This window comes from Balaenoptera borealis, assembly GCF_965194805.1.
Source record: "Balaenoptera borealis genome assembly, chromosome: 5".
Taxonomy (NCBI): domain Eukaryota; kingdom Metazoa; phylum Chordata; class Mammalia; order Artiodactyla; family Balaenopteridae; genus Balaenoptera; species Balaenoptera borealis.
The window spans coordinates 109,843,674-109,868,872 of NC_138862.1; the positions used below are offsets into that span (position 1 = coordinate 109,843,674).

The 25,199-nt window shown below is 38.6% G+C and overlaps 1 protein-coding gene across 5 annotated transcripts in view; it reads left to right on the top strand.

Annotated features, from left to right (window-relative positions):
• The window catches only part of VEPH1 (ventricular zone expressed PH domain containing 1), a 144,388-nt gene extending 119,195 nt beyond the window's left edge, over positions 1-25,193 (top strand). For 4 of the 5 annotated variants that reach the window (XM_082394381.1, XM_082394379.1, XM_082394382.1 and 1 more), the window contains exons 8-9: positions 5,217-5,426; positions 5,995-25,193. In XM_082394381.1, the coding sequence (XP_082250507.1) occupies positions 5,217-5,426; positions 5,995-6,400 (616 nt within the window). In that variant the 3' untranslated portion in view covers positions 6,401-25,193. The remainder of the gene's footprint in view (positions 1-5,216; positions 5,427-5,994) is intronic. The other variant, XM_082394383.1, reaches the window with a different exon arrangement.
• The last annotated feature ends 6 nt before the right edge of the window (positions 25,194-25,199 follow it).

A 25,199-nucleotide genomic window follows, 5' to 3' on the forward strand; every position in this document is an offset into this window, starting at 1 on the left:
ATCCATTATCTTCTATAATGTTTTCAGCAATCTGGTGATACAGTATCATTGATCCCATTTTTAGATAACAGAAAAGTCATAAAGAGATTTGCCTGTCACTAACAAACAGGAGATTGGAGTCATAAACCTAGATCTTTTCCCTGGAAGGCCATATTCAGTCTATTTCCCCGCCACGCTCTCCTTTTGAAGCCCCTAAAAAGAATCTTGTTGTGAATGAAATAAACCATGGAGTCATTTCATTTCAGCAAGTTCTATGTTCTGGTGCCCATATAACTGAGCACCTGCTGGTCTCTGCTCTTGCGCACTGAGGCGGTCAGGGGCAGAAGAGAGTACCAAGAATTTGGATTCAACATTGTCCTTTCCCTTAGTATTCAAGTTTAGCTTTTCCAGAGGCATTACTCATTTCAGTTCCAGAACAGATGACAGTGCTGTGGAGCTGGGGGATCATCTCTGTCATTCTTATGATGATTGATGACCCAAGAAACTGCTGAAGAGTAGGGAACATAACATCCTAAGAATTTAGGACTCCTATGTGGATTTGGTCCATCATATTCTCCTACTTCTCCTCTAACAAGCTCAACTCTGCAGGATACATATCCTGGGCATGGGATCATAAGCCAAGCTCATCAAAAGTTAACTAATATTATTTTTCTTTGATTTAAGGAGCCAGGAGGAGAGGCTGCCAATCTCTCCACCTCTGCCAGCTTTATAGTCTCATCTCCCAGCTTAGTGAGAGCAGTGAGCTGCCCAAGGACCAATTCGTTTCTAAGGGGGAGTCCCGCTCACACAAGAGGGAGATAATTAGGCCTTCCCCTGCCCCTCCTGGGTATCCCTAGATATGCTTTTACAAACTTTACCTTGGCAATAGACACCAAAAACTGTTCAGACTGGAAATCATCTGAGCCTCTTGTAATGTGGCATGTTGAGTTAAAGCCAAGTTAATATTTAGCGGATTATAGAACTCTGACAAAGATTTCTGTAAAATTACCTCTGGAGTTAAAAGTAACAAATGGAAAAAAAAATAACAACCCCTTTGCATGAACCGAACTCCCTGGCCCCCACAAATAAATGTAAACAGGACCGGGACCTCCACTCTCCACCCATACTTTCACATTTGTGATGCATTTCTTTGCTCTAAAAGGAATGCAGAGTTTCTCTCTCTAAAAGATTTTTGTTTTTGAACAGTTCTCTCCTATCTATTTATACTAAGTTTAAAAACCAAGAGAAGTCAAGGAGCAGTGAGTGTTTTTTATAAATTCAAACTTCTACCTACCATTTTCTGACCTTTCAACCTATTGGAACAAAAACTTTTCCTAATTCTCTGCCAGCAAAACTCTGTGACAAATCCAGGTGGATTGATGGCCAGTAACAGAAAATTCTCTCTGGTCCATCTTGTGGCTTTGGCTACCTTGGAGACCCTTCATTACCACCCCATCCCCTGACTCCTGTGTTATAAAATCTCCAAATCATAAAAACAAGGACGATCGTGTGTAAGAGAGAAATTCTTTGTGGTGAGAAACCTACTCATCAGCCACACTCATCAGCCTCATATCTAGAGATTACTTTTCTGGCCCAGACATTTTATTGTTGCTTCTTTACTTATTTAGCCCTTTGCAAATCCCTCTTTTCACTCCTACTCTTGCTCCTTGCTTCTCTCCACAGTTGATATTTACCAAATGACACTGCCCCATCCCCTACTCCCCATGGACCAGGAGAAGCAGCCAGTGCTTCATAGACATCTGGTAGACCTCCAGAGGGTTTTTTGTGGGTGCAGGGAGCAGGCTGGCTTCAGAGATGTAGGTGGTCTCAGTTCATTTATTCTGCAAACACTTCAGGTACCTGTGAGTGTCAAGCACTGTGCCAGGCACAGGGGAACAGGGATGAGCATCATAGTTCCCTGCCCACTGAGCAGCAGGGATTTACCCAGGAATAGGGTGGCCAGATGAAACTGATAGAAATACAGGACATCCAGTTAAATTTCAGGTAAAGAACAAATAATTTTTTAGTATACGTATAATCATTTTAGTATAGTACAATACATTTTTTACTATGTCCCATTAGAGACATACCTATACTAAAAAAAATATTTGTTGTTTATCTGAAATTCACATTTGGCTGCATACCTGGCAACCTGCCCCAGAGGCACCTGACCTAACCCTCTTGGGTCAGCGGATGTCTAGGGTTAACCCATAACTTCTTCCATACCCAGAGTCCCCTCAGGGATGCTGTAAGGCAATCTGAAGGTGAAGGAAGGCATGCTCCCAGGTACGAGAGCTCTGACTCACACAGTCCTTGGTGCTTAACAGCCAACGCTTGGTGACTGGAGACAGGGGCAGGGAAAGGGGGCTGAGTGACTGTCCTCTCCTAAAGTCTGATGCCGTAGCATTCTCCAAGGAACATCAGTACCTTCCAGGATATGGAATATTGATCTGCCTGTGTCTAGGCCATTGGTGTTTTCTTTTTACATTAATACAATGCCTAGACAAGGACAGATAAAGCTTCCAGAGGAGTGATAATAATAATAACAATTAATAATAATAATAAAATTTAACATCTCCTGACTTCCTGTTTTGTGCTAGGAACAGTGCTTCACACCGATTCTGTCATTTCAGCTTCCCAACAACCCTATGAGTTAAGTATAGTTATTATCTCCATTTTATAGATGGGGAAATTGATATGAAGAGGACAAGAAATAAAAGATCTCCATAAGTAAGAAAATTTTATTTAAAAAAATCAGAAACTGGGCTTCCCTGGTGGCGCAGTGGTTGAGAATCTGCCTGCCAATGCAGGGGACATGGGTTCGATCCCTGGTCTGGGAAGATCCCACATGCCGCGGAGCAACTAGGCCCGTGAGCCACAACTACTGAGCCTGCGCGTCTGGAGCTTGTGCTCCGCAACAAGAGAGGCCGTGACAGTGAGAGGCCCGCGCACCGCGATGAAGAGTGGCCCCCGCTCGCCACAACTAGAGAAAGCCCTCACACAGAAACAAAGACCCAGCACAGCCTTAAATAAAATAAATAAATAAAATTTAAAAAAAAAAAAATCAGAAACTAATCCAATAAAATTATTGAGGGAGATTTACTATAATCATGTGAAATTTGAAGTTTTTTGGAAGAAAATGCTATTATTTAAACTGTTGTTATAACCCAGAGCTTTATGTAGAGAGAAAAAACTAGTAAATGCATGAGAAACTACACCTCTGACAACTTGTATGTTTTGAGATTTAAAAATTTGTTCAGTACTCAACATCTGATATATACATATTGGGGTATACTTTGTGCTTCACAAATTTTTAAGTTTTAATAATCCCAGCTATAGAAATTTCTAAAATAAAGTTCAAAAATAAAGGTATCTTTCATTTTTGAAATGTGATTAGGTTCCAAGGAACCAGAGAAATACTTTAGTTTGGTGACTATACATGGACTAACATAGATAGAAAATAAATACTGCCCCCAAATTTCTCATCTTGAGAAGGACCTTTTAAAATTAACCTTTGTAATCATGATGGTTTTAAAAATACCATCCAATGACAGCACTATCTTGATTTTATTTGTAATAGGAGTAAAAATTCAGCTTTTAGAATCTTCTGGCTAGAAGATGTAAAAACCTCCCATGTGTTTGTGGGCAGCCAGTATCTTATGCGTGTCAGAAAGGGAAGCATGTTCAAGATGAGCATTTATTCCCACGCGCTGGTTCTTGAAATCTACTCATGTATATTTCACTCAAGCATGGGATGGAAAATAAGTTTTTCATTATGTATGCAAAACCATAGGAAGCCTATAAAAGTTATATTAAAAATGCAAATAAATTTTCTCAACAATAGCTTATTACACAATAAACAATGTCCTATTACTTAATGGATGATCTACTCTCCTTCCCAATTTTCACCTTCAGCATCTCTCCCTGGGCTGGACTAACAGGAGGACTCCAACCCCTGAGGACCCAAAACTAGGAACCCTCCCTCAAGGCCAGGACCCCTCTCTGGGCCAGTCAGAAAAGCTGTAGGATTCAGCCCTTCAACAATGCCCACCACAGACATGGCCCCAGAATGGGTGGAAAGTAACTGAAAAAAAATCATCAACAGCCCCTCTATGTTGGTTTTCCCTAAAAAAGCAGAAAACCAAAATTTTATTTTCTCACCCTAACTTAAGAAATATGACAGGTTTACTTTGGCCCTTATGGAAAAATAGCCATATGTGTGAAAAAGCCAGGATTTTTCTGTGAATTTGAGGCGCCTTCCCTCAACCTCTAAGAAAAATACGAAAACCAAGTAAATACACACAGACAACCAACAGAATTATTAAGCCATCTTGGTGAATGGATTTCTAGAGATTATTAACCTTTGTGTTTATAAGGAGAGAATTAATCCTAACCCCAAATTATATGATTGGTAGTGATCATTAAATTGAAATTAAAGTAACTCCAGTCTGGCTCAATATTAGAAGGCAGGTAAGGGAATATAAATACATACTACTTTTCTCTAATCATTCAGCACCTCAGTGAGCATCAGTGAGCTATTTCTGCAGCTTGTCTGTGGGGTCTTACTCTATCTAAGCCACTGTGTTAGCCCTTAGAGAGGTAACAAAGTTATTTCACAAATAGCCCCTGCCTTAAAAGAGGTAATTTTAATGACCCACAGAGTGTTTTATAAATTCTACTATACAAGATATTTGGAACTATTAATGTCATTCATGGAAAACCTCTTTCCTCCAACATAATAAAATTCAGAAAGATTTTCCTTGCTTCATAAAATGGAAGAGTCCCACTGATTTCCTTAAAATAACAAAACCATGAGTTTACACAGTCCATTTGAAATGTTCTTATTCTAATAATTTCGGTACAAACAGATCAGCATATATAAGTTTTCTAGAAAATTCCTGGCATGAATTTCATATGAAAGCATGCTTTGGAAAGCTAGATAAGAATATGGTAGATGACCATAAAAACTGCTTTTTGTCCTCTGAATCCTTCAAAACGATTTCTAATACAAAGTCGCCATAAACACCAATGTTTCTAAACTTCTGGCAGAATACACTGTAGAAGCAATTTCAAAGACCTGTGTCCATAGTAGTTACTCAATAAGTATTTGTCAAATGACAAATTAAAAAATTGAGCAGGTACAGTTTTCAGTTTTGAATAAGAAGCAGTTAGCAGTTAACACTGTTCTGAAGGGTATATGTGATGAGCATCGAATGCAATGATTTTCATTCTTTTAGGAGAAAACCCAGCACTGAAATCGAATTTCTTGAGAAGCTGGAAGAAGCCAACCTCACTGTTGATGAAAATGAAGACCATGAAAAGCTCCAAGTTAAAATACAGGCTTTTGAAGACAAAATAAATGCTGAGGGCAGTACCCCTGGCTCAATCAGAAGATATAGTTTGGACCAAATTTCTAAGGAAGAAAGAAAAGACATTAGATTTAATAGGTATAAATTTTGTTTGGCTGGTTTTTAGAATATGTGCTTCATGTTTGCTATTAGTTTTGTTATCACACTTTTATTAAGTGGTTTTTAAATATCTTTTACCTATAGCAAAATTCATCCACAGTGCTTTCGTTATCCAAAGAAGCTCGCTATATTAAAAGAATTCAAATAAAAGTCACAAACCTATGGTTTATTTTTTAAAAACACTTCTTAAATATAAGTATGCTGATATTGAGAATGACTGTCAAAAGCTTTTCTTGATTTCTGATGAAAAAGCAGAAGCAAAAGTAGAAAAAAGAATATAAATATTGTAAGTTCACCATTTCCCAGCCAGTTTTGCCATGAAACTGATTTTTAAATCTTTGTTTTGGGAGGTAGCCTAGATCTACAAAGGTTTGGCTTATTACATAATGTGTATGTTTTATCAAATTCTGTTAATAGCACCAATTTTCAGTTTCACACTCTAGAGGAAGTAACTTTTGCCCAGTGTTATTATTCTTTCTTTTCCTTGTCAGTAAACGGTAGCCCAACTTCTTTACCTGCCTCAGCCTTCCCTTTGTTTGTATTGTAGGTCAAAGAGTTTGGCTTTGCACACCGCGCTAACGAATGACTTGAGTTCAGAGGATGGGGAAGTTGTAGAGAGTGGAGATACGCGAGCCAGCATCTCTCTTTCAGAAATAGACCCACTTGGCCAAGGACATGACAGGTCGCCCTTTAAGGGAGACACTGATGGATCACAACTGATAAATTCTTCAGTTTCACACCCAAGTATTATACATATAGAATCTGAGAATTTGCCAGAAACAGTTAAAGAAAACTATCAGGAAGAAACTCCAGATACAACCTCAAGGCCTGTAGAATACCATGATAAGCTCTACTTGCACTTAAAGGAAAACCTCAGTAAAGTGAAAGCATATGCTGTGGAAATGGGAAAGAAGATTCCAGTCCCTGACCAGTGTACCATTGAAGGTAAGTGACCTGAATTCACCAAACTTAAGAAATTTCAGGTATCGCTAGAAAAAACAAACAAAACTCCAGTAATATAAATCGCCATACCCTTCTGGATCTTTTGCAAAATAGATAATTTGAAAATACCCTTACATTATTTTAATTGCTTTTTTTTCCCCAGTAAGTTTAATCATCTTTTTGATTCCATTTGAATCTACCTAAATCTACCAACTCTGATTTTTTCAAACCTCAAAATATATTGTTTCTGGTTTCCCATCCATAGTGTTCAGGAACATTCTGTAAAGGGATATGTGGCCCCCAAAACAGGCTCTGGGGTAGGTGTCCAACGAGAGGCATTTTCCATCCACATAATCATGCAGGAAAGCTATGGGCAGCGTTGAGCTCCAAGAGATTTTCCTTCTATTCATTCAACAAGCATTTATGAAGCAGCTACCGTATGCCAGGCACTGTGCCAAAGGTTCAGTTATGAACCAAACAGACGCACTCCCTGATCTCTTGGAGGTTAGGCTATCGAAAGAAAAGATCGAAACCATAGTCAGGAGGTGATGTAAGGTCAGGAGCCAGTGAGAGTGTGAGCTAGTCAGAAAACAACAGACAAAGTAAGAAAAGAATGTCAGGGCCGGAACTTCCCTGAGGTGCCCGATTTAAGGAGATGCCAACAAAGCTCAGTAAAATTTTAAGTAAAGTCAGAATTAGTAACAACATCTTGCCAAGCCATAATGAGCTGAGGCAAAAGGAGGTAAGTAGTAATATTGATCATGTCTTTATTTACAGTTTTGATATTTTGTTTATCATGGACTTTTTGTATTAATTTTGATTTTAAAAAATATTATTTATCTTGACTACTAAATTTTCTGGGGCTCCTTTAAATTCTGTGCCCTAGTCCTGGCCCTGGGAAGGATGATGGGTTGGAGACACAGGTACTAAAATGGCAGAATGCCCAGGGCAGGCTTACCCTTCTGGCAATGGGTTGAGCAGGTGTGGATGGCTGAAGGCACTCTTGGGCTAATTAGATCTTTCCTACAGTCACTCTTAAGCAGCAGCCATGTTCTTCCCTTGAGATTTAGGTTAAGGTCCTTGCCCACTCCTAGGACATGACATCTTTTCACAGGTTTCAGCTCTCATAGAAAGCATGGAAAAAACCAGGCAGCCTCTCTTCCAGAAAGAAACACAGCTGAAGGACGGGGAATCCAATTTATATTTACCCACCCACTGACCATCAACCCCTTTCATGTTTAGGTACTAGGAGGGTTTTTCCATACTCTACTTTCTATTCCCTTCTCCCAATCCATATCAGAGGAAAGTGGATTCTCATGCTGCCAAAGGAAAAGGGCGGTTCAAGCATTTTGTAATGACAAATATTACTATTTAGCATGTTTGCATAGAATCTGACATTTTCTTTTTTTAAAAACTGAAGTATAGTAGATTTACAATGTTGTGTTAGTTTCAGGTGTACAGCAAAGTGATTCAGTTATACATATATATGTGTGTGTGTGTATATACATATATTCTTTTTCAGAGTCTTTTCCCTTATAGGTTATTACAAAATATTGAGTATAGCTCCCTGTACTATACAGTAGGTCCTTGTTGGTTTATCCATTATATATATATGTATTAGTGTGTATATGTTAATCCCAAACTCCTAATTTATCCCTCCCTCCCGCTTTCCCCTTTGGTAACCATAAGTTTGTTTTCTTATGTCTGTGGGTCTATTTCTGTTTTGTATATAAGTTCATTTTGTATCTTTTTTTTAGATTCCACATACAAGCGATACCATATGATATTTGGCTTTCTCTCTGTCTGGCTTACTTCACTTAGTGTGGTGATCTCTAGGGAATCTGACATTTTCAAAAGTGTTTACATTAATTTAGTGATTCGCCTTCTTAAAACTCTTTTTTGAAATGGTAACAATAGAAGTGATATTGCTCATATTCAGTATAAGTTTTGGATAATTAAGTACACCAGGACTTTGAGAATGGCTAAAATCAATAAGACTGAATTAACACAAACTCTCAACAATTGAATGTTTCACTAATTATCTATGTATTTAACACACATGTTGGAGAATTTAATATAAGAAAGGTTAAGTGAATTTCCCAGTTTGACAGAGGACGTCTGTAACAAATATAAAGTTAGATACATTTTCATCTACTGGAATAGTTTTTTATTTTATTTTTTTAAGTTTAGCTTAAATCATTAAAGATGTACTAAACGGTGAGGTTTAATCTTGTGAAAATGTGAAAGAAGTCAGGCAGAGTTACTTCAAGCATCTAGTTGTTCAAAATGATATTTCTTATGGCCTTGAATTCTTTTGGGAGTTTGAGAGTTAACTAGGTGACCTGGGTTTTTTTTTCCCAAAATATTGAATGAATCCATCATCTTTACTTAAAAAAAAAAAAAAAAGTTTTTTCTTTTCATGTTTTCTACCAAGCATGGCCTAGAACTGAGAATGTATTTTTTTAAGTTGACATTTTGGATTCATTCATGCTTTTGTAATTTCCTGGAAGTTCCTGGGAAATGCCTTGCACTGAGATATGAGTGAGGGATTGAAGATTTATATAACTCACTGTAAATACATCCACGGAGAAGTGACTGTTACTGACTGCAGGGGACACACTGTTATTATTTCAGATTGTGTAAACCACTCAGCAAAACTCCAGCAGTCATCTGGCTGACACAGTGTTGCTTATTGTCATGAGATCACTCGGCTGAACAATGTTGTGTTTCTTTCCTTAAAAATTTATTGAAGAAAGATTTAGGCTTAGGATTTGTGTTCTGTTTAATGTGTTGTTAGTATAAAAGAGGGCTATTTAGTCTTTCTTGCTAAATTATGCAAAGTAATCAAGAAACAAAGAGGAGAACCATAAAAACCACTTCCACAACATTAAAAAGACAAATAAGCCAGCAGGAAATAAGAACAAGAACAACAACAAAGAATTAAGAATAACTTTAGACTGATGTTACAAAGTCCGTGCTAAAAGGACATGACGAAACAATCCTTTAAAGAAGTTCTTTTTTGTATTGGTTTGAATCATATGAAAAAAACTGATGTTCAACTTCCTTATTTTGACTGACAAAAACGTCACTTTCACATGGTTCAACAGAATACTTCAGTAATAAAATATGTTGAAAGAACAGAAGCCTTATAGTCACTGTATAGCAGAATTCAGTATGTGGTGAATCAAGTCACAAATAGCATTCTTATCCTCAGTCAGCCATCTTATTACTGCATGATATTGATCACAGTGGGAACAGGCAATGGGCAATAGATCAGCACAAATCTATCATCATATCTGGAAAAATTGTTAAACCCCAGGTCTTATTGAAGCTGGGTCAGCAGTTCATTTTGGGTATGAAAGCCTGTTATTCCCTAGTCAGTTATTCTCTCCTGGGTTCCATTGACCTCTGGCATAGGAGCAGGTTTGCCAGCCACTGAAAGTTATGTATTCATGCGCAGAGCGATAGTCTAATATCTGCCTGATTATATTTACATAAAAGACCAGAGGAATTTTGTTCATCTGCCAAGGGGTATTTTAAAAATCTGAATCACTGGTATTCATTTATGTGAACAAAAATGATTTAGAGGTTAAAAACAAAGCACATGATATTGAAATAAATCCTTGAAAATCTGGCCCATCACTGGAGTTCTATAAAGGAAGATATAAAATCTTACAAGAACCCATCAATGCTGCTTTGGTTCGCTTTGAAGTATTTCCTGATTGGGTGAAAATACATCCCATCTGTAGAGCACATCAGCAAGGCTGACTTGCAGAAAGCTAATTTTAAAGCTGGTAATGTGGTCCTTTCTCTAATAGACCCACATGAGTTGATTTTTCTTGACTCGAACAGATATGAGAATATATAAAAATAAAATACAGCTCATTGTAAATATCAAGAAGCAGGTGCTGTTTTCATAATTAATTATAAATAAGGCTTCCTTATGGAAATTTTGCATGTAGTCAAGTCCTGCCTCATATTGGGATGACCGAGGAGACAAAGCCCACACCAGTCCTTTACCTCTTTCTCCTCAGTTGGTCCAATCTGGAGGATAATGATAACACTGATCCACTTAATGGTTCTGGGGGAGGTTTCTTTCTTTCTTGTTTAGAATAGATTGGTTTAATTCTAGGATTAGAATCATTTACCCATGGGAAGAGTTGTAAGATATGCAGGTAGAGAAAAATCCCAAAGTTTTTCCACACAATTTGAGAGGGAAAACAACAAATAGGAAGATGTCACAAATTCTCTGGAACCTCATTTCACCGAAGTGGTCCACTGAACCCGTTTGGATAACACTTGTTAGGGAAAAAATTTTCTAGAGAATTTTTCTTGGTGCTTTGGAATTTATCTTGGATGACCTACTCACCAGTTCCCATTTCTCCAGAGTGGATTTGAATCAAAAGAAGACCGGTAAGATGGTGGCAGGGTTCTCCCCTTCACTTTCTCCTGCCACACACATCCTGCTTTCTGTAATCTACATTGGCCCTTGAGAAACACCCAAATAATATGGCTAAAGGAAGATCTACAAGTCCTTTTGAAAAGACCCCTTCTGAACTCCTCTATTGAGTTAACATCAAGTCACTGCCCTTGTTCATCCCCAGCCAAGAGTAGCTGCAAGGCCTAGACAGATACCATGTCACTGGTAAGGATGTTATGCACTTAAATCCACAACCTAACTTGTTCTACTAGAGGGCATCAGATAACTTTATTTCTCATTAATTATATTTTCAAAAGCTCTTCCTTGTTAAAAAATAAAAAGTTTGATTTTCTTTGCACATTCAAATAAATGACTAAAGAAAAATGCCCTAACTGTGCTATTGGACAAAGAAGTGTGCTGCTTATTTGCATACTTGCATTTGGTTTACCTGATATTATCTATGGATGAGATGTTTATTCATCCAGCTAGGAAACAGTGCAAAGTGAGATTGATAAGCACGTTTTGTATGGAAATTGGGAGAAATTATCTGTCAGTAAATGAAATGAGTCAACTAAACTCTTGAAATGGTTAGTTCCTCTAATATAGTGTCCACCTTGGGTATGTGTCTAATAGATTTAAAGGGACTGTGCTAAAAAATAAACAGAAGCAAAAGTAAGTACATAAATTGAGCAAAAAACGCATAGGAGTGCCTTGCAGTATATCTCGCCCTAAAAGTAGCCACGTTAAAAGAGGAAGAAAAGGAGGAGATAGCTAAGAGCAGAAGTAGTCTGCTGTGGCATATTTCATATTCTTAAATATATTCTTCTTAATGTATTATTTGTAAAATAGAAGGCTATATGGCATTATACTTTTATGTCTGTAGTGAGTATTTTTATCTTTTTTTTAGGGAAGCTCATACTCAGAGATTATTATCAGTCTTCTGTTATTGTTGTTTGGGGACTGTCTTTACTCCAAAGCATACAGTGGTGGACAAAATGGTCCTGAGCCACTGATGGTCCCCAGCAGAAGAGTACATTCCAATCCAATTTGCCACAAACCAAATTTCAGGAAAGTGAATGTTATTTTTTTTTATTTACTTTCATTATGAAACTGGCAGTATGTGCCCTGTAGGGAAACAAAATGGTCCCTAAATATCATCAAATCTCATTTAAAAACTGAGCAAATCTATATTTCTGAGCTCTGTTGGTGATGAAGAGCTGGTAGCCAGGAAACTGGAAAGAGATTATATGGCTGGGTAAAGGGTTTTGATATGACAGAGGAAAGGGCGGGGGTGGAAAAAAGATGGTTTCCTCTTGTTTGCTCCACATTAACCATCAAACTTTAGATGATGGAGGATTTTTAAATGTTTTTCCAAAAACGTAGGCAATCACACAGTTGGCAATCAGGAATTCAGGTGTTTGATAATTTGGTGGCATTTATTTGTGTTACAGTCCATTGCCATAGAGGTGCATATTTACAAAGAGCAGATGAGTCTGTCTAAAGCAGACAGAGCCTCATGTCACATATTGGCAGACCCTCTTGGGGTCCGTGAAAAAGAGCTAATTAAAGCACACCAAGTCCCTGGGTTTCCTCTGTCAACATTTTTGACCTGTCCACATTAGAGACCAGTAAGAAATTATAAAAGGCAATTTTTTCTTTTCATAATAAAAGAGTCAGTGGACTTTTAAAAATAGTTTATGGAAAATACTCATTTTTAGATGAAATATTCACATCAATTTTCAATTATGCCATCATTAAAATAGGCCATAAATTCAGGAGACATAATGCCATTGAAGAAACTCTGATTCTGTTTCTCATATCAAAACCCCTAATTTCCAAGTAGCCTTTTCAGATTGGCTTCTGTCACCTAGTAATATGCATTTAAGCTTCCTGCGTGTTCTTTTTTGTGGCTTGATCGATCATTTCTTTTTAGTACTGAATAATATTCCATTGTTTGGATGTATCTACCATTGTAGTATCATATAGACTAGTGCTACTGTCATCTAGTGGGTAGAGGCCAGGGCTGCTGCTAAACATCCTGTAGTGAATGGACGGCGCCCCCCGACACCCCCACCACTAAAACAAAGAATTATCCAGCCCCAAATATCAGTAATGGCTCAGAAACTCTGCAACAGAGCCTTGTTTCTCAAAATGTGGTCCGTGGACCAACAACATTGACATCACCTGGGGACTTAGAAATTCGGATTCTCAGGCCCATCTTAGACCTACTGTATCAGCATCTACAATTTAACAAGATCCCTCAGGTGATTCATATGTACATTAAAGTTTAAGAAGCAGTACTGCTGCAGGAATGAGAAATTCCATAGTGTCCTAGTAGTAGAGAATATAATTTTCTTTCTTACAGTGACTTTGTGATTTAATTAACTGACTCTTCATTTAATGCTTACCTCTTAATTGAGGAGATGAGTTTTCATCTCAAGGACACTCAAGGATATGGGGCTCAGTCATTTGGACTGTTTATGGCACTGAATTTGTGGTTCCAGTTCTTTGATTCTTCTCACAGGATATGAGTTTTAAAAAGGAAGAATAAGCTTGGAAGCCCGGAAACTCTACTCCTTGGTATATGTTTGAATTTGTACTGTGTGACCTTCTGAATTTTTATGAACACGGCATTTAGTTCCTCATGGAAGGTAATTTTAATAAGCAGAATACCTTGGGTATCAAATATGTCTTCAGTGATGCTTAGTCAAGTTGTGTAAATGAGTTAGAAACATTTGGATTACATTTCCCTTAAAATATGCATAGAATTAGAATTAAGCAAAAATATGCTGGAGGCAATGTATGCTTTCCGAATTGCAAAACCTTGAAAAATGGGTTGAGATAAGTATCTGTATGTGAATACACCTATCATTGATATTTACAGGTTAATCCACTTGGCCTTCATTCCTTTTATTTATTTTTTTAAATTAATTAATTTATTTATTTATTTTTGGCTGTGTTGGGTCTTCATTGTTGCGCGTGGGCTTTCTCTAGTTGCGGCGAGCGGGGGCTACTCTACGTTGCGGTGCACAGGTGTCTTATTGCGGTGGCTTCTCTTGTTGCAGCCTATGGGCTCTAGGTGCATGGGCTTCAGTAGTTATGGCATGCAGGCTCAGTAGTTGTGGCTCGCTGGCTCTAGAGCGCAGGCTCAGTAGGCTCAGTTTCTCTGAGGTATGTGGGATCTTCCCAGACCAGGGATTGAATCCGTGTACCCTGCATTGGCATGCGGATTCTTAACCACTGCGCCACCAGGGAAGTCCCTTCATTCCTTTTAATTGGAACTGATGTCATTGTACTTTGGACCATCTTTTCTCTACTAAATCTATATCATTTTTTCTAAGCTCTTCTAAAAAGAACCTTGAAAATATTTAAATAAAGCTATCTTTTCCAGTAAAAGTAGACAGTTAAGACTATTCCTGTATCCCCTATCATGTCTTTCTACTGAATTTTTATTTTACAGTAACACCACTTCATAAATACAATTATACCCTGGGGTTTTATTATGTTTGTTTGATTGATTGTTTTTTTTAACAAAGCCTTTGAACTCTTAAAAATAATGGAATCTATAGTAAAAGAATCAAGACAAGCATAGGCATCCTTTATATTCTTACAACATTGATATTGTACGACGTCTCCATAATTCCAATGTCAAATGTACATTGAACACTTAAGATGTTTGTTAATGCTTCCAGAAATTTTGTCATGGTTAACTTTGCATTCCCTGGATTATTGTGGATTTTTAATTTATGTGTGACAGCAAGAAGAATTATTCTGTCTTCTTAAAGTAATTCAGTATGTATATAAATTTAAGGGTTTATTTGAGAATTTAAAGCACTAAAACATGAAGCAATTTCCAAAGCAAAGAATAAAATGAAGCATATTGCCATCCTTGGTTTGTTAAAGTGTTACCTGTGAATACCTTTAATGTAAATTATAGTGCCTTAATGGGTAAGGGTACCTATTTAAGTTCAACTGAGAAACTGGTTTTTCAAACTCTTGGGGCTTAAGAAATTCCCAAATGCTTTTTAGTCAAGCATTGTTATTGTTAACTTTCAAACTCATGCACATTTTAAGGAAATGTAATCCATGTGTTTCAAATTCATTTTCACTTAATCCATCAAGATATGGTTTGGTAAACTCTTCTGATCCACATGAAGTATTTTACTGATAATAAAAATCTCATCAAGAAATGACTTTTGCTGATAGTTAAGAAATGTACCCAGATTGCTGAAATGTTGACCCTGTTGACTTTTGAAGACAAAGATCTTTTTCTGGTTTTGGTCACACTCTTTTTCTTCCATCTCAGTTACCATTTAAAAACAAAAACAAAAACATAAACAACAACAAAAAAAACATGACGACATGGAATCATAGAATCAGCTGGTTGTGGTCAAGGTTTGTACAGGGAGATCGGGACTGGTCATTCTAGTCAAGGTGGGCTTGGAACCACCCTTATGTTAAATTAATGATTAGGTACAATAAATCATTTAAAGTGTCTGAGAAGAATTCCCCTTCTTTTTTCCAATCCAAAGCCTATACCACCATCACCACCTTCTTGCGGGGAGCCTCAAATAATTTCTATTAGCAAATCATTTATTTGTGTTCTCACTCTTTGTCCCTTTCCCCCAAATAGAAGGGGCTGACATTGTCCAGACAGATGAGTGTCTGGAGACACAAGAACTTAAAGAGTGGTGTGGCGGTGGGCTGTCCCCAGTGAATGTCCTCAGTATCCCAAGAGCAAGTGGAGCCCTCAGCTGCCTTTACACCTGCTCACCCCGTGCAGGGCCCAGTGCTTGACAGCACCAGCCGAGGAGGACCGGCAAGGTTGACATCTTTGGTGGGCAGCTGACCAGGGAAAGAAATCCATTGCAGCAATGAGTCCAGCTGGAGTCAGTCCTTGCAGCCAGCTTAGGCCTTCTCAAGTCACATATCACTGCCTTCATCAGATGAATGACCTTCCAAAAATGCTTCTTTGTGCCCTGAAAAGGGGATTCCTGGAGCCTTTCTCTACCCTTGCGTGAAGTTCCCAGCTGGGTAAGCAGAAGCCTGGGTCATCAGCTATGTTCTTCTCAGCCCATGGAGGCCTTGACCAGGTCCAGGGTGGGACAGGAGTACCACTTGGAGCCTGAAGAGATTCCTTGGACCCTAGAGTAGGACTCAGGGTGCCTTTTTTTAGGTTTCCAATACCTTGGCTTTTAGGGCGCTGGTTTCAATAACCATTATCTAACGTCCCCCACTCTTACACACCTTGTGAGAGGGTGTCAGGGTTTGGAGTCCCAGAAACGGAGCTGGAGTGGGGCATCACTCCAGCCCCAGCGACTGAGACGAGAAGCAGGCAAGCACAGGGGTCTGAGTCTATATCTTGTTACAGCCCGGCAGGCTCTGGACCCTCTCTATCCCCAGTGCCCAGCACAGTGCCAGGCACAAAGCAGGTGCTCAACACACACAGCTGAATGAATGAGTGAATGAATGAATGAACAGACAAATGAACCAACAAATGAAGAGCAGGAGCAGGCCTGCCCAGAACCTGACCTAGTAGATGCCGTGTGTACGACTAATGTGCAACTGAATCTCTTTTCGTCAAGTGGGCTTTCACAGTGCATGTGACTTTTCGCTTACGGTTAGGTTGATAGCCGATATTTCATTAAGAAAAGTTCATTGTGTTGTTATGCAACATAAGAGGTTGAAAACCCACAGAGACTGCCACAAATAAAGAAATTAGATCTCAAACTCAGCATTAAAAAAGCGGCAAAATGGTTAATCATTTGCTGGCAATATGTACATGGTATTTTTCAAAACATTTGATAGATTGAAGAAAATACTGAATTAGTGAAAACTGCTCATTGTTCTATTTAGATAAATGAGCTTCTTTATAGTTATTCATACAGTTAGAGGGGAAAGTGCAGGAGTGAGGCTGTGGGGTAGAGCTGTTAGAAGCATGCGCTCAGGCAGCCAGAGTTAGGGCCAGGAGTCTCTCTTCCACAATAATGGCCAATTCATTGCATATTTGAGAATTAAGTGAGATACGCATCTAAAAAGCATTACTCCTAAAAGCTTTTAGTATTTTTAACTCAAATTCAATCAGTATTCATGTTGCAGGCTCCAGCTATCATGGACATTAATTACATGTGGATTTTCATCTGTAGGAAAAAAGGGGTGAGGTGGGTGAGGGCACAGCGTAACTCCCCACGGTGCCCCACCGCCCGTATATAGGAAAGGCATGGGCTGAGCAGTGGACGAGGTGAAGACTTCTCCCCAGAACAGTTCCACAGCCTGTGTCACCTGCAGGGAAAATGATCTTATTCTTCAGACTAAAAATGGGACATGTGAGCTGGAGAAAGCTGCCTATTTATTTATATCCAATGGATGTTTTTCAGACACAATTCTTAGTTTCTGAGTATTTTGCACCTCTGAGACTATGATTGCCTGAAATTATTTTATGTATAAAACAAACTTAACTTCATCACTTATCCTTCAGAAGGCTAGCCCACTGTGATAATTTTGTGACAGCTGGTAGATTAATTAAATTTATCAACCAATAGCACAACCCAATTCTAATCCATTTCCTAGTGGAAAAAATTCCTAGAGAAGTTAACTTTTTACAGTTATAAAAGCATAATGTTCACTATAAAAATTTGCCAAGTAGAGAAAGGAGTAAAGAAAATCATCCTTAATCTTACCATTTTACCACTGTTAGAAATTTTATGTATTTCCTTCCAGGACTATATTGGAAAATATTTTGACCTTTTCGGGAAGGGCTATTTTTCAAAGATGATTCACTTTTTAATCAGATGGTGAACATTTAGGTTTGAAAATTGTGGACTAATCTGAGAGTACAATTTAACAATTTAAGCCAGCAATGTGTAATTATAACTACCTTTTGCTACAGAATTTAAGCAGGATAATCTTCTAAATGGAATATTTTTGTTGAAGCACCGGGAACAACAAACCTGCTAGTCAACTAACATGAATTTAGTATGTGAAGAATTGTCAGATTTCCCTCTATGAATAACATTTATCTCACAGCTATATCAGATACAAGATATTGAATCTAGATCAGTACCTTTCTTTAAAAGGATATTTTTTTGCCATACCTTAGTAAAATATATTTCTTTCCTGGCTGCGGCATTCCCTTTGAGGCTAAGATTAAATGTAATAATTCAAAAAACTTTAACATTCTTCAAACAATTTGAAACATAGAAAAATATTTACATCAAGCCTAGCAATATTAATCATTGTTACCAGCTTGCATTCTAGACTAGAGGTTGGCAAACTTTCTGTAAAAGGCCAGGTAGTAAATATTTTTGGACAGAGACAGTCGATGAGGTCTCTGCTGCAACTACTCAACTCTGTCACTGTAGGGTAAAAGCATCCATAGGTAATATATATGTGGATGGGCATGAATGAGTTCCAATAAAACTTTATTTATACAAGCAGTGAGTCAGACTTGACCAACAGCTGTAGTTTATCAAGCCTTGTTCTAGACAGTCAATTTTTACTGGCTGTCACATTCACCTAGAGTTTAGATTCAGTTTAAGGGTTTCTGACCCTTCCCCCATCCCTTATACACACAAGACTTCCAGTAAACATGGCTGGTTGAACACATGTTTATCTCCGCTACCACTAAAATGCCACATAAATCACAATAAAGGAATTAAAAGGTATAAACTTAGGAGAATGGAGAAGACAGCAGACAAAGGATGTCAACAAAAGGTTTGGCCAAGTAAAGGAGATGCAAACTTGGCAGTAAACGGTGCCTGGGTAATATCATTTGTGGTCCAAGGGAGGTGCCACATGAGAGGAATCTTGTACAGTTCTGCTGAGCTCTAGTGATCTAGGTAGGGCTGGAGGCAGCAAACTGCTTCTCAGGAAAGTTGGGCAGAACCTGATGCAGTCACTGCCAGAGCTGCCACACTTTGCTTATTTGTAAAACTCAAAGTAATTGGCTGAGGGTGGGGGAGGAGGTCTTGACTCCAACTGTAAACGTTTTGGTATTCAGTGGGCTTTTGGAATGAGAAGAATAGTGCCAAGAAGAACTAGCAGTTTAACTGCTAGTGCTTTTAGAGCTATTAAGCTCTTCTGAAACGCTTTCCCTTCGGCCTTCTCTCTGAGACCCAAGGGAACAATTTGCTCATATTTGCGGGGTCCCTTCTAGTACCCATTGATGAGTTTCCATCATGTGAGGAAGGAAGGGGCAGAAAGTCGGAAGACAAGAAATGGCAGAAAGGAGGCTTCTGGGTGCAGATTTGCTAGTCTGGGTCTCTGTCCACAGAAGGAAGCTCAGACTGAGGGAGGCTGGTAGCTATGGCGCCAGATGGGCTTATTCGGGTGTCTCACTCCACAGCCCTGCATGAGTCTGGCGGACAAAGGCAGTGTGTTAGGAAACCGTGTGTTCTGTTGTGACAGATGCAAACTTCAAGGGTCACTGGGGTCATATATAACAAGCTTCAGTAACTCCGAGCCAAGAACTCCCATCTCCTTTTCCCAGCAGAGTATTTAGAGAATTGATGAAAAAAAAAAAAAAGTTGACTTAGTTTTTTTTGTTTTGTTTTGTTTTGTTTTGAGATAGACCCTTTTCGTGCTCTGTTTTCTCTTTTGTCCCAAAACAGACACTAGTTATATTCAGGTCCTGTTTGCTCTATTCAGAGGGAAAAACATTGGATTTCTTGTGTTATTACTAACACTGTCCCATTATTGTGTTTCCTTTGATTTGACTTCCTTTTCTCATAATGAATCTTCCTATCCTCTCCCTCTCTTTGATGTTCTTGTCTCCTGTCTCAGTTCATTGTATTTGCATTTACTTCTCCCATGCACATCCCTTTCATTCTTTAGTTTGGTCTACTTTCTTTGAGAACGTCAAAGAAAAAACACCCCTGAGACCCCATACACACAGACTTTGGGCTTTTCCCCGGCAGCTTCTCAGAGAGCATTTTCCTGAGCATAAGGTGTCATAATATTGATAGAGGTGATTAGGGGAAGGGGCTGGTCACTGATCTTCAGTTTGGGCAGAAGGTAAAATTAAAATCAAATCAAATTCAGCAGCCCCTCCTTTCCACAGGGGTTAGAAAAGGCATGGAGTTTAAGGAGCCGTGAACCCTTCCTGGTGGTAGAGCTTTAGCTCTGCCATCACTGCCCACCAGATGCTGCCTGCTCACGGTGGCCTCTGGTCTCCGCCTACTAGATTTTACATTAATGTGGATACCTGAGGCACCCACATACCCAGGACCATCTGTAAGGACATGTGCAGACAACCTGCAACTTTTACCCTTGGATTTAAGTGATAATTGTATTTGGGGAAATGCTGACTCAGCAAGATCAGAGAGAGGTAAAAGAGTGGTCATTTGCCATGTTGGACCTGCAGGAAGAGCTTTGGCCATCTCACTCTGAGCCAGGTGCAAGTGGTTCAAGCAGAGAGGAGGAGTTATAAACTTAATAAGGAAATAAAATTACCTCTACCACCTTTTGTTATACTCTTTATTACCATTTTATTCTTGGAGCACAGCATAGTCCCATGGTTTCTTGTAAATTCACAGTCCGATTTGAGTTGCTTTTTGTGAATGCAGTCTCTTGAAGCTGCAGGGTCTTTTGTAAGTCATCCTTCTATATATGCTTGAGAATTAGACTACTCCTGCAGCCAAAAATATGGAGTTTTCAAAGTTCTATTCCGAGAGTTGCCAACGGATCTTAGAGGTAATCCAGACCAAGTTAGCTTTGAAGTCATCTATCGTGGTCAAGGTTTATACACATTTAAAAAGAAAAAACTAGGCTACCAGAACCAGCGTGGTCTTTGAGGACTGTGTACATCAGCCCCATAGCCAAGGTTCTTTCCCACCACAGGGCCCAAAGCTGGACCATTCTGCCCTCACCCTTCACTTTGCTCACCCCTGCCTGTCCTAGAAGTCTCAACATAAACGTTGCTTCCTCAGAGCAGCTCTCTCTGACCCCCACCCCAGTCTAAATTAGCTGTTCCCATATTGTTCTTTGGGGTTTTTCCGTCTTCTTTTTCCTTCATAGTACTTAACACACTTGTATTTTTGTGCATTATTCTTTATTGTTTGTATCCACTAGATAAAATTGGTAGCACATTTACTGTATATTCAATGTCTATACTGTAGGAGCTCAGTAAGCACATGTTGAATGAATGACCTTTTGAAAATTCCTATGAGTCTATATCTATACTGTATTAAACCCCTTTTAATATTTTTTTTTTTACTGCTTAGAAAAACAAATTTTTATTAGGAGCTCTATTAGCCCAATCTAACCTTTGTATGTCTGGATATTTTGGATTTTATTTTTACAGCTTCTATTTTGACTACCTTCTTTACAGCTAACCCCCTACCCTCTTAAAAACAAACAAGAAAATAGAGAATCATTGTAAATTATTGAACAAAGCAATGTACAGATGATAAATATTAGAACTAGACCATTGTTTGATTTCTTCAATTGGTTTGTCTTTGTATCAGTGATGGTATCGAGGGGCTGTAAATTGATGGTGACTGCTATTTGTATTTGATGTGGCTTATCCCTCTAGTTTCCGGCTCTAATAATTTCCCACATGGACTTGCTCTTTCCAAATGGGTTGACTCATTGTGGGTAAGAATAGCTAACTTTACTGAGCATCTTTATGTTGCATAATGAACGTTTGTTGAATAAAAGGATAAGCGAATAATTGTTTTTATTTAATCCTGATGAAAAGCATATACCGTCTAGTGATCATCGTCCTCACTTTATAGATGAGAAAAGAGAAGGTCATATAGGTATATGGTAATACGGCCAGTGGGTGGCAGAGTCAGGACTCAACCCTGGATACATGACCTTGTTGCTGTCTGTCCATCCCACACTGCCTTTTTGGACGTGCCATTTTCATCCCCCCTCCCTGCTTTTGCCCGCATCATTGCTCCTCTAGGCGCGCTCCGCTCCATTTCTCTAGGGCCACCATTCATCATGTCTAGATCAAGTCTTACTTTCTCTATCCTCAGTGATGGCAGGTACTGTTCATCTTGTACTTTACCTTGGATTGCTTTTTCTTTTTTTTTTAATATTCGTATATTCCTAATATCTCTTTTTAAGTTGTAAGAGTCTCAATGAGTCTTTTTATAGTTTCAGTACCCAGCCCAATGCCCCATACTTGATAAATCTCCAAAGTATTTGTTGATGATGATGTTGTTAGATATTTCCCTGGTGCAGGATATCAAGTGAAATCAACCTTCTTCAAGCTCACCAGCTATTCATATGGTCACAGCAACTGCATCAATGGCAACTAATCTCTAACATCTTTCAGAATTTATGCTCTAAGAGTACAGTTCATATGAAAATACCTTCCTCAGAGGCTTTCAGTTATACTTGTGGCCTACAGTATTGAGTTTCCCTTAAGTCTAGAATTAACGTTCTAAAATTAGCTTCCATATTCATAGTATATCTCAGAACTGGCTGCACAAAATTAGTTGCTTTCTATTCAGCGAAACCTCATTGAGCAGCAGCAAATGAAATAAGATTCTCCCTAGTTTTCCCATGTCAGATACATGATTATGAAATCAAAATAGATTTCCTAGTGGACATCTTAGGAAAGCCAGGCTCAGTTAGGAGTTGCTAAAGGCCACTTCTTGCAAGAGCATCAAAGAGTTAGAGACAGGGACTTCCCTGGTGGCACAGTGATTAAGAATCTGCCTGCCAATGCAGGGGACACGGGTTCGAGCCCTGGTCCAGGAAGATGCCACGGAGCAACTAAGCCCGTGCACCACAACTACTGATCCTGCACTCTAGAGCCCGCGAGACACAACTACTGAAACCCGCGTGCCTAGAGCCCGTGCTCTGCAACAAGAGAAGCCACCGCAATGAGAAGCCTGCGCACCGCAGCAAAGAGTAGCCCCCGCTCGCCACAACTAGAGAAAGCCCGCATGCAGCAACAAAGACCCAATGCAGCCAAAAATAAATAAAAAATACATAAATTTATTTTAAAAAAAAAGTTTGAGACAGTACATATATACTGTGTGGAGGTCCCGTGCAACTTGCAACAACCTATCTGACATCATCGAACCTCTTGGTAAATACATATCACTCTCTTAAGAGTGTTTTATTAAGGCTGTCAGGTGACAGTGAGGCCAGAATGCTTTAGTTCAGAAATGCCAACTGAGAGAGGAATGAGGTAGATGACTTACGTGTAGACAACCTTAGGCTCATCCTCCTTTCCTCAGGGGAAAAACGTGAACAGACCCATTTTAGTGGAGTTTAATAATAAAATTTCCTAAAATTTCCTGTGCCCTAAATCTGGTTGCTGTTATACATTTTGCAGAATTGTAAAGTAATTGGTAGCACATGGCATGGTACCTGCAGGGGATCAGGGCTTGCCTGCCTTGTTTGCCTCCGTACAACTTTTGATATATCTCTGCTAGGTAGAGCCAAATGTTTATTTATAACACATGGGCTTCCACTGACTCAGTGTGACCACAGAGTGACTCTTTATCGTTGCCAGAAATCAACTACATTTGCATCATGCAAAAAAAAAAAAAAAATATATATATATATACACACACACACACATACATCTATATATGTGTGTATTTAATTTAAAAATGCATATAAGTTTCAAAATTACTTTCATGTGTGCAAATTGTACTAGCTCCTATGAAAATATCCCAGATTTGTTTCTGATCATATTGCTGTTGACTATTTTGTATCCTTACTGTTTGGACATCTAACTTGTATTTGGCTACCATCAAGAGTACATGGTAGGAAACAGTTGAGTTCTTCCAAATGAACTTCTCCTGGAGGTTTTGTAGTTGCATAAGTGTTCAGGTTCCTCCTCCTAGGGCTGAGTCAGACTCATCACTGTTGTTGGAAGGTGCACTCTTTCTAGTGGTTACCAAAAATTCGCTGGAGAAGTAATAAACATGTCAATGGGGTCACTTAAAGATAAGTTCAATTTTAAATTCATTTCATAAGTTATATTTCATTATTCTTACTTTGGGTGGAGTATTGGCTGGAAATATTAGAAACAATATTGAAATTAACCCACAAATATGAATGACGTTGCCACAATAACCTTCTTCTGCAATTATGAGCAGTCAGTCATGCAATCAGAAATGACTCCTGTTTGAGTAGTATTCATAAGGGTAGCTACTCATCTGTCTGCACAATCAGGGGACCAGGAAAGTGACTGCAAAAGTCGTTATTTAGGTACATCTCTTTCACAATTAATATGGCAGTTGTTTTTTTTTAATTTTATTTTTTGGCTGCGCTGCATGTCATGTGGGATGTTAGTTCCCCGACCAGGGATCGAACCCGTGCCCCCTGCCTTAGGAGCACAAAGTCTTAACCACTGGACCACCAGGGAAGTCCCTGCAGTTTTGTTTTTAAAGTTGGACATTATAAGAACAAGGAAATCATTGTTAAAAATATGTGACCATCCCTCAAGAAGTTAAACATAGAATTACCTTATGATCCAGCAGTTCCATCTCCAGGTATATACCCAAAAGAACTGAAAATAAGTATTCAAACAAATACATACACTGCATAAATGTTCATAGCATCTCTAGTCACAAAAACCAAAAGCTGGAAACAACCAAAGTGTCTATCAATGATTGACATTGAATAGATAACAAAATGTAGCATATCCAACAGTGGAATATTAAGTAGTCATCAAAAAGAATGAATACTGATACATGTTACCTCTTGGATGAACATTATGCTAAATGAAAGAAGTCAGACACAAAAGGCCACATATATACGACTCCATTTATATGAAATATCCAGAATAGGCAGATCCGTAGAAACAAAACGCAGATTTGTGGTTGCCAGAGACTAAGGGGAAGGAGATTGACTACTTAATAGGTAAGGGTTTCCATTTGGAGTAATGAAAAAGTTCTGGAACTAGATAGAGGTGATGGTTTCACATCATAAATGTACTTAATGCCACTGAATTATATACTTTAAAATGGTTAAAATGGTAAATTTTATGTCACGTGTTTTACAATTAAAATTTTTTAAAAAAATATATGACTACACATTCTGTGACAAACTCCATACTTAATAAGCAGCAAGTACTCAATAATTATAGCATGGTTCTGAGTTAATCTCTCTGTGCTACTAGTAGCAACAAGCACAATGTGCTAGGCACCATTTTAAATGCTTTACTCTACCCTGAGCAAGTATTACTCCTAAATTACAAATGCGGAAACTGAAATATGGAAGTGAAAACAAAATTTGCCTCAGACCACATAATTTGCTGGTGGTAGACCTGAGATTTGATCCCAGGTTGTCTAGCAACAGAATCTGTACCATTAGCTGCTGTGCTATAGGGTGAGCTAATGTTGTCCTGTGATAATAAAGCTGATGTGCTTACGGCAGCATGTTCTCAGGCTCCCAGAACAATGTTGATAAAGTTTCAGTTC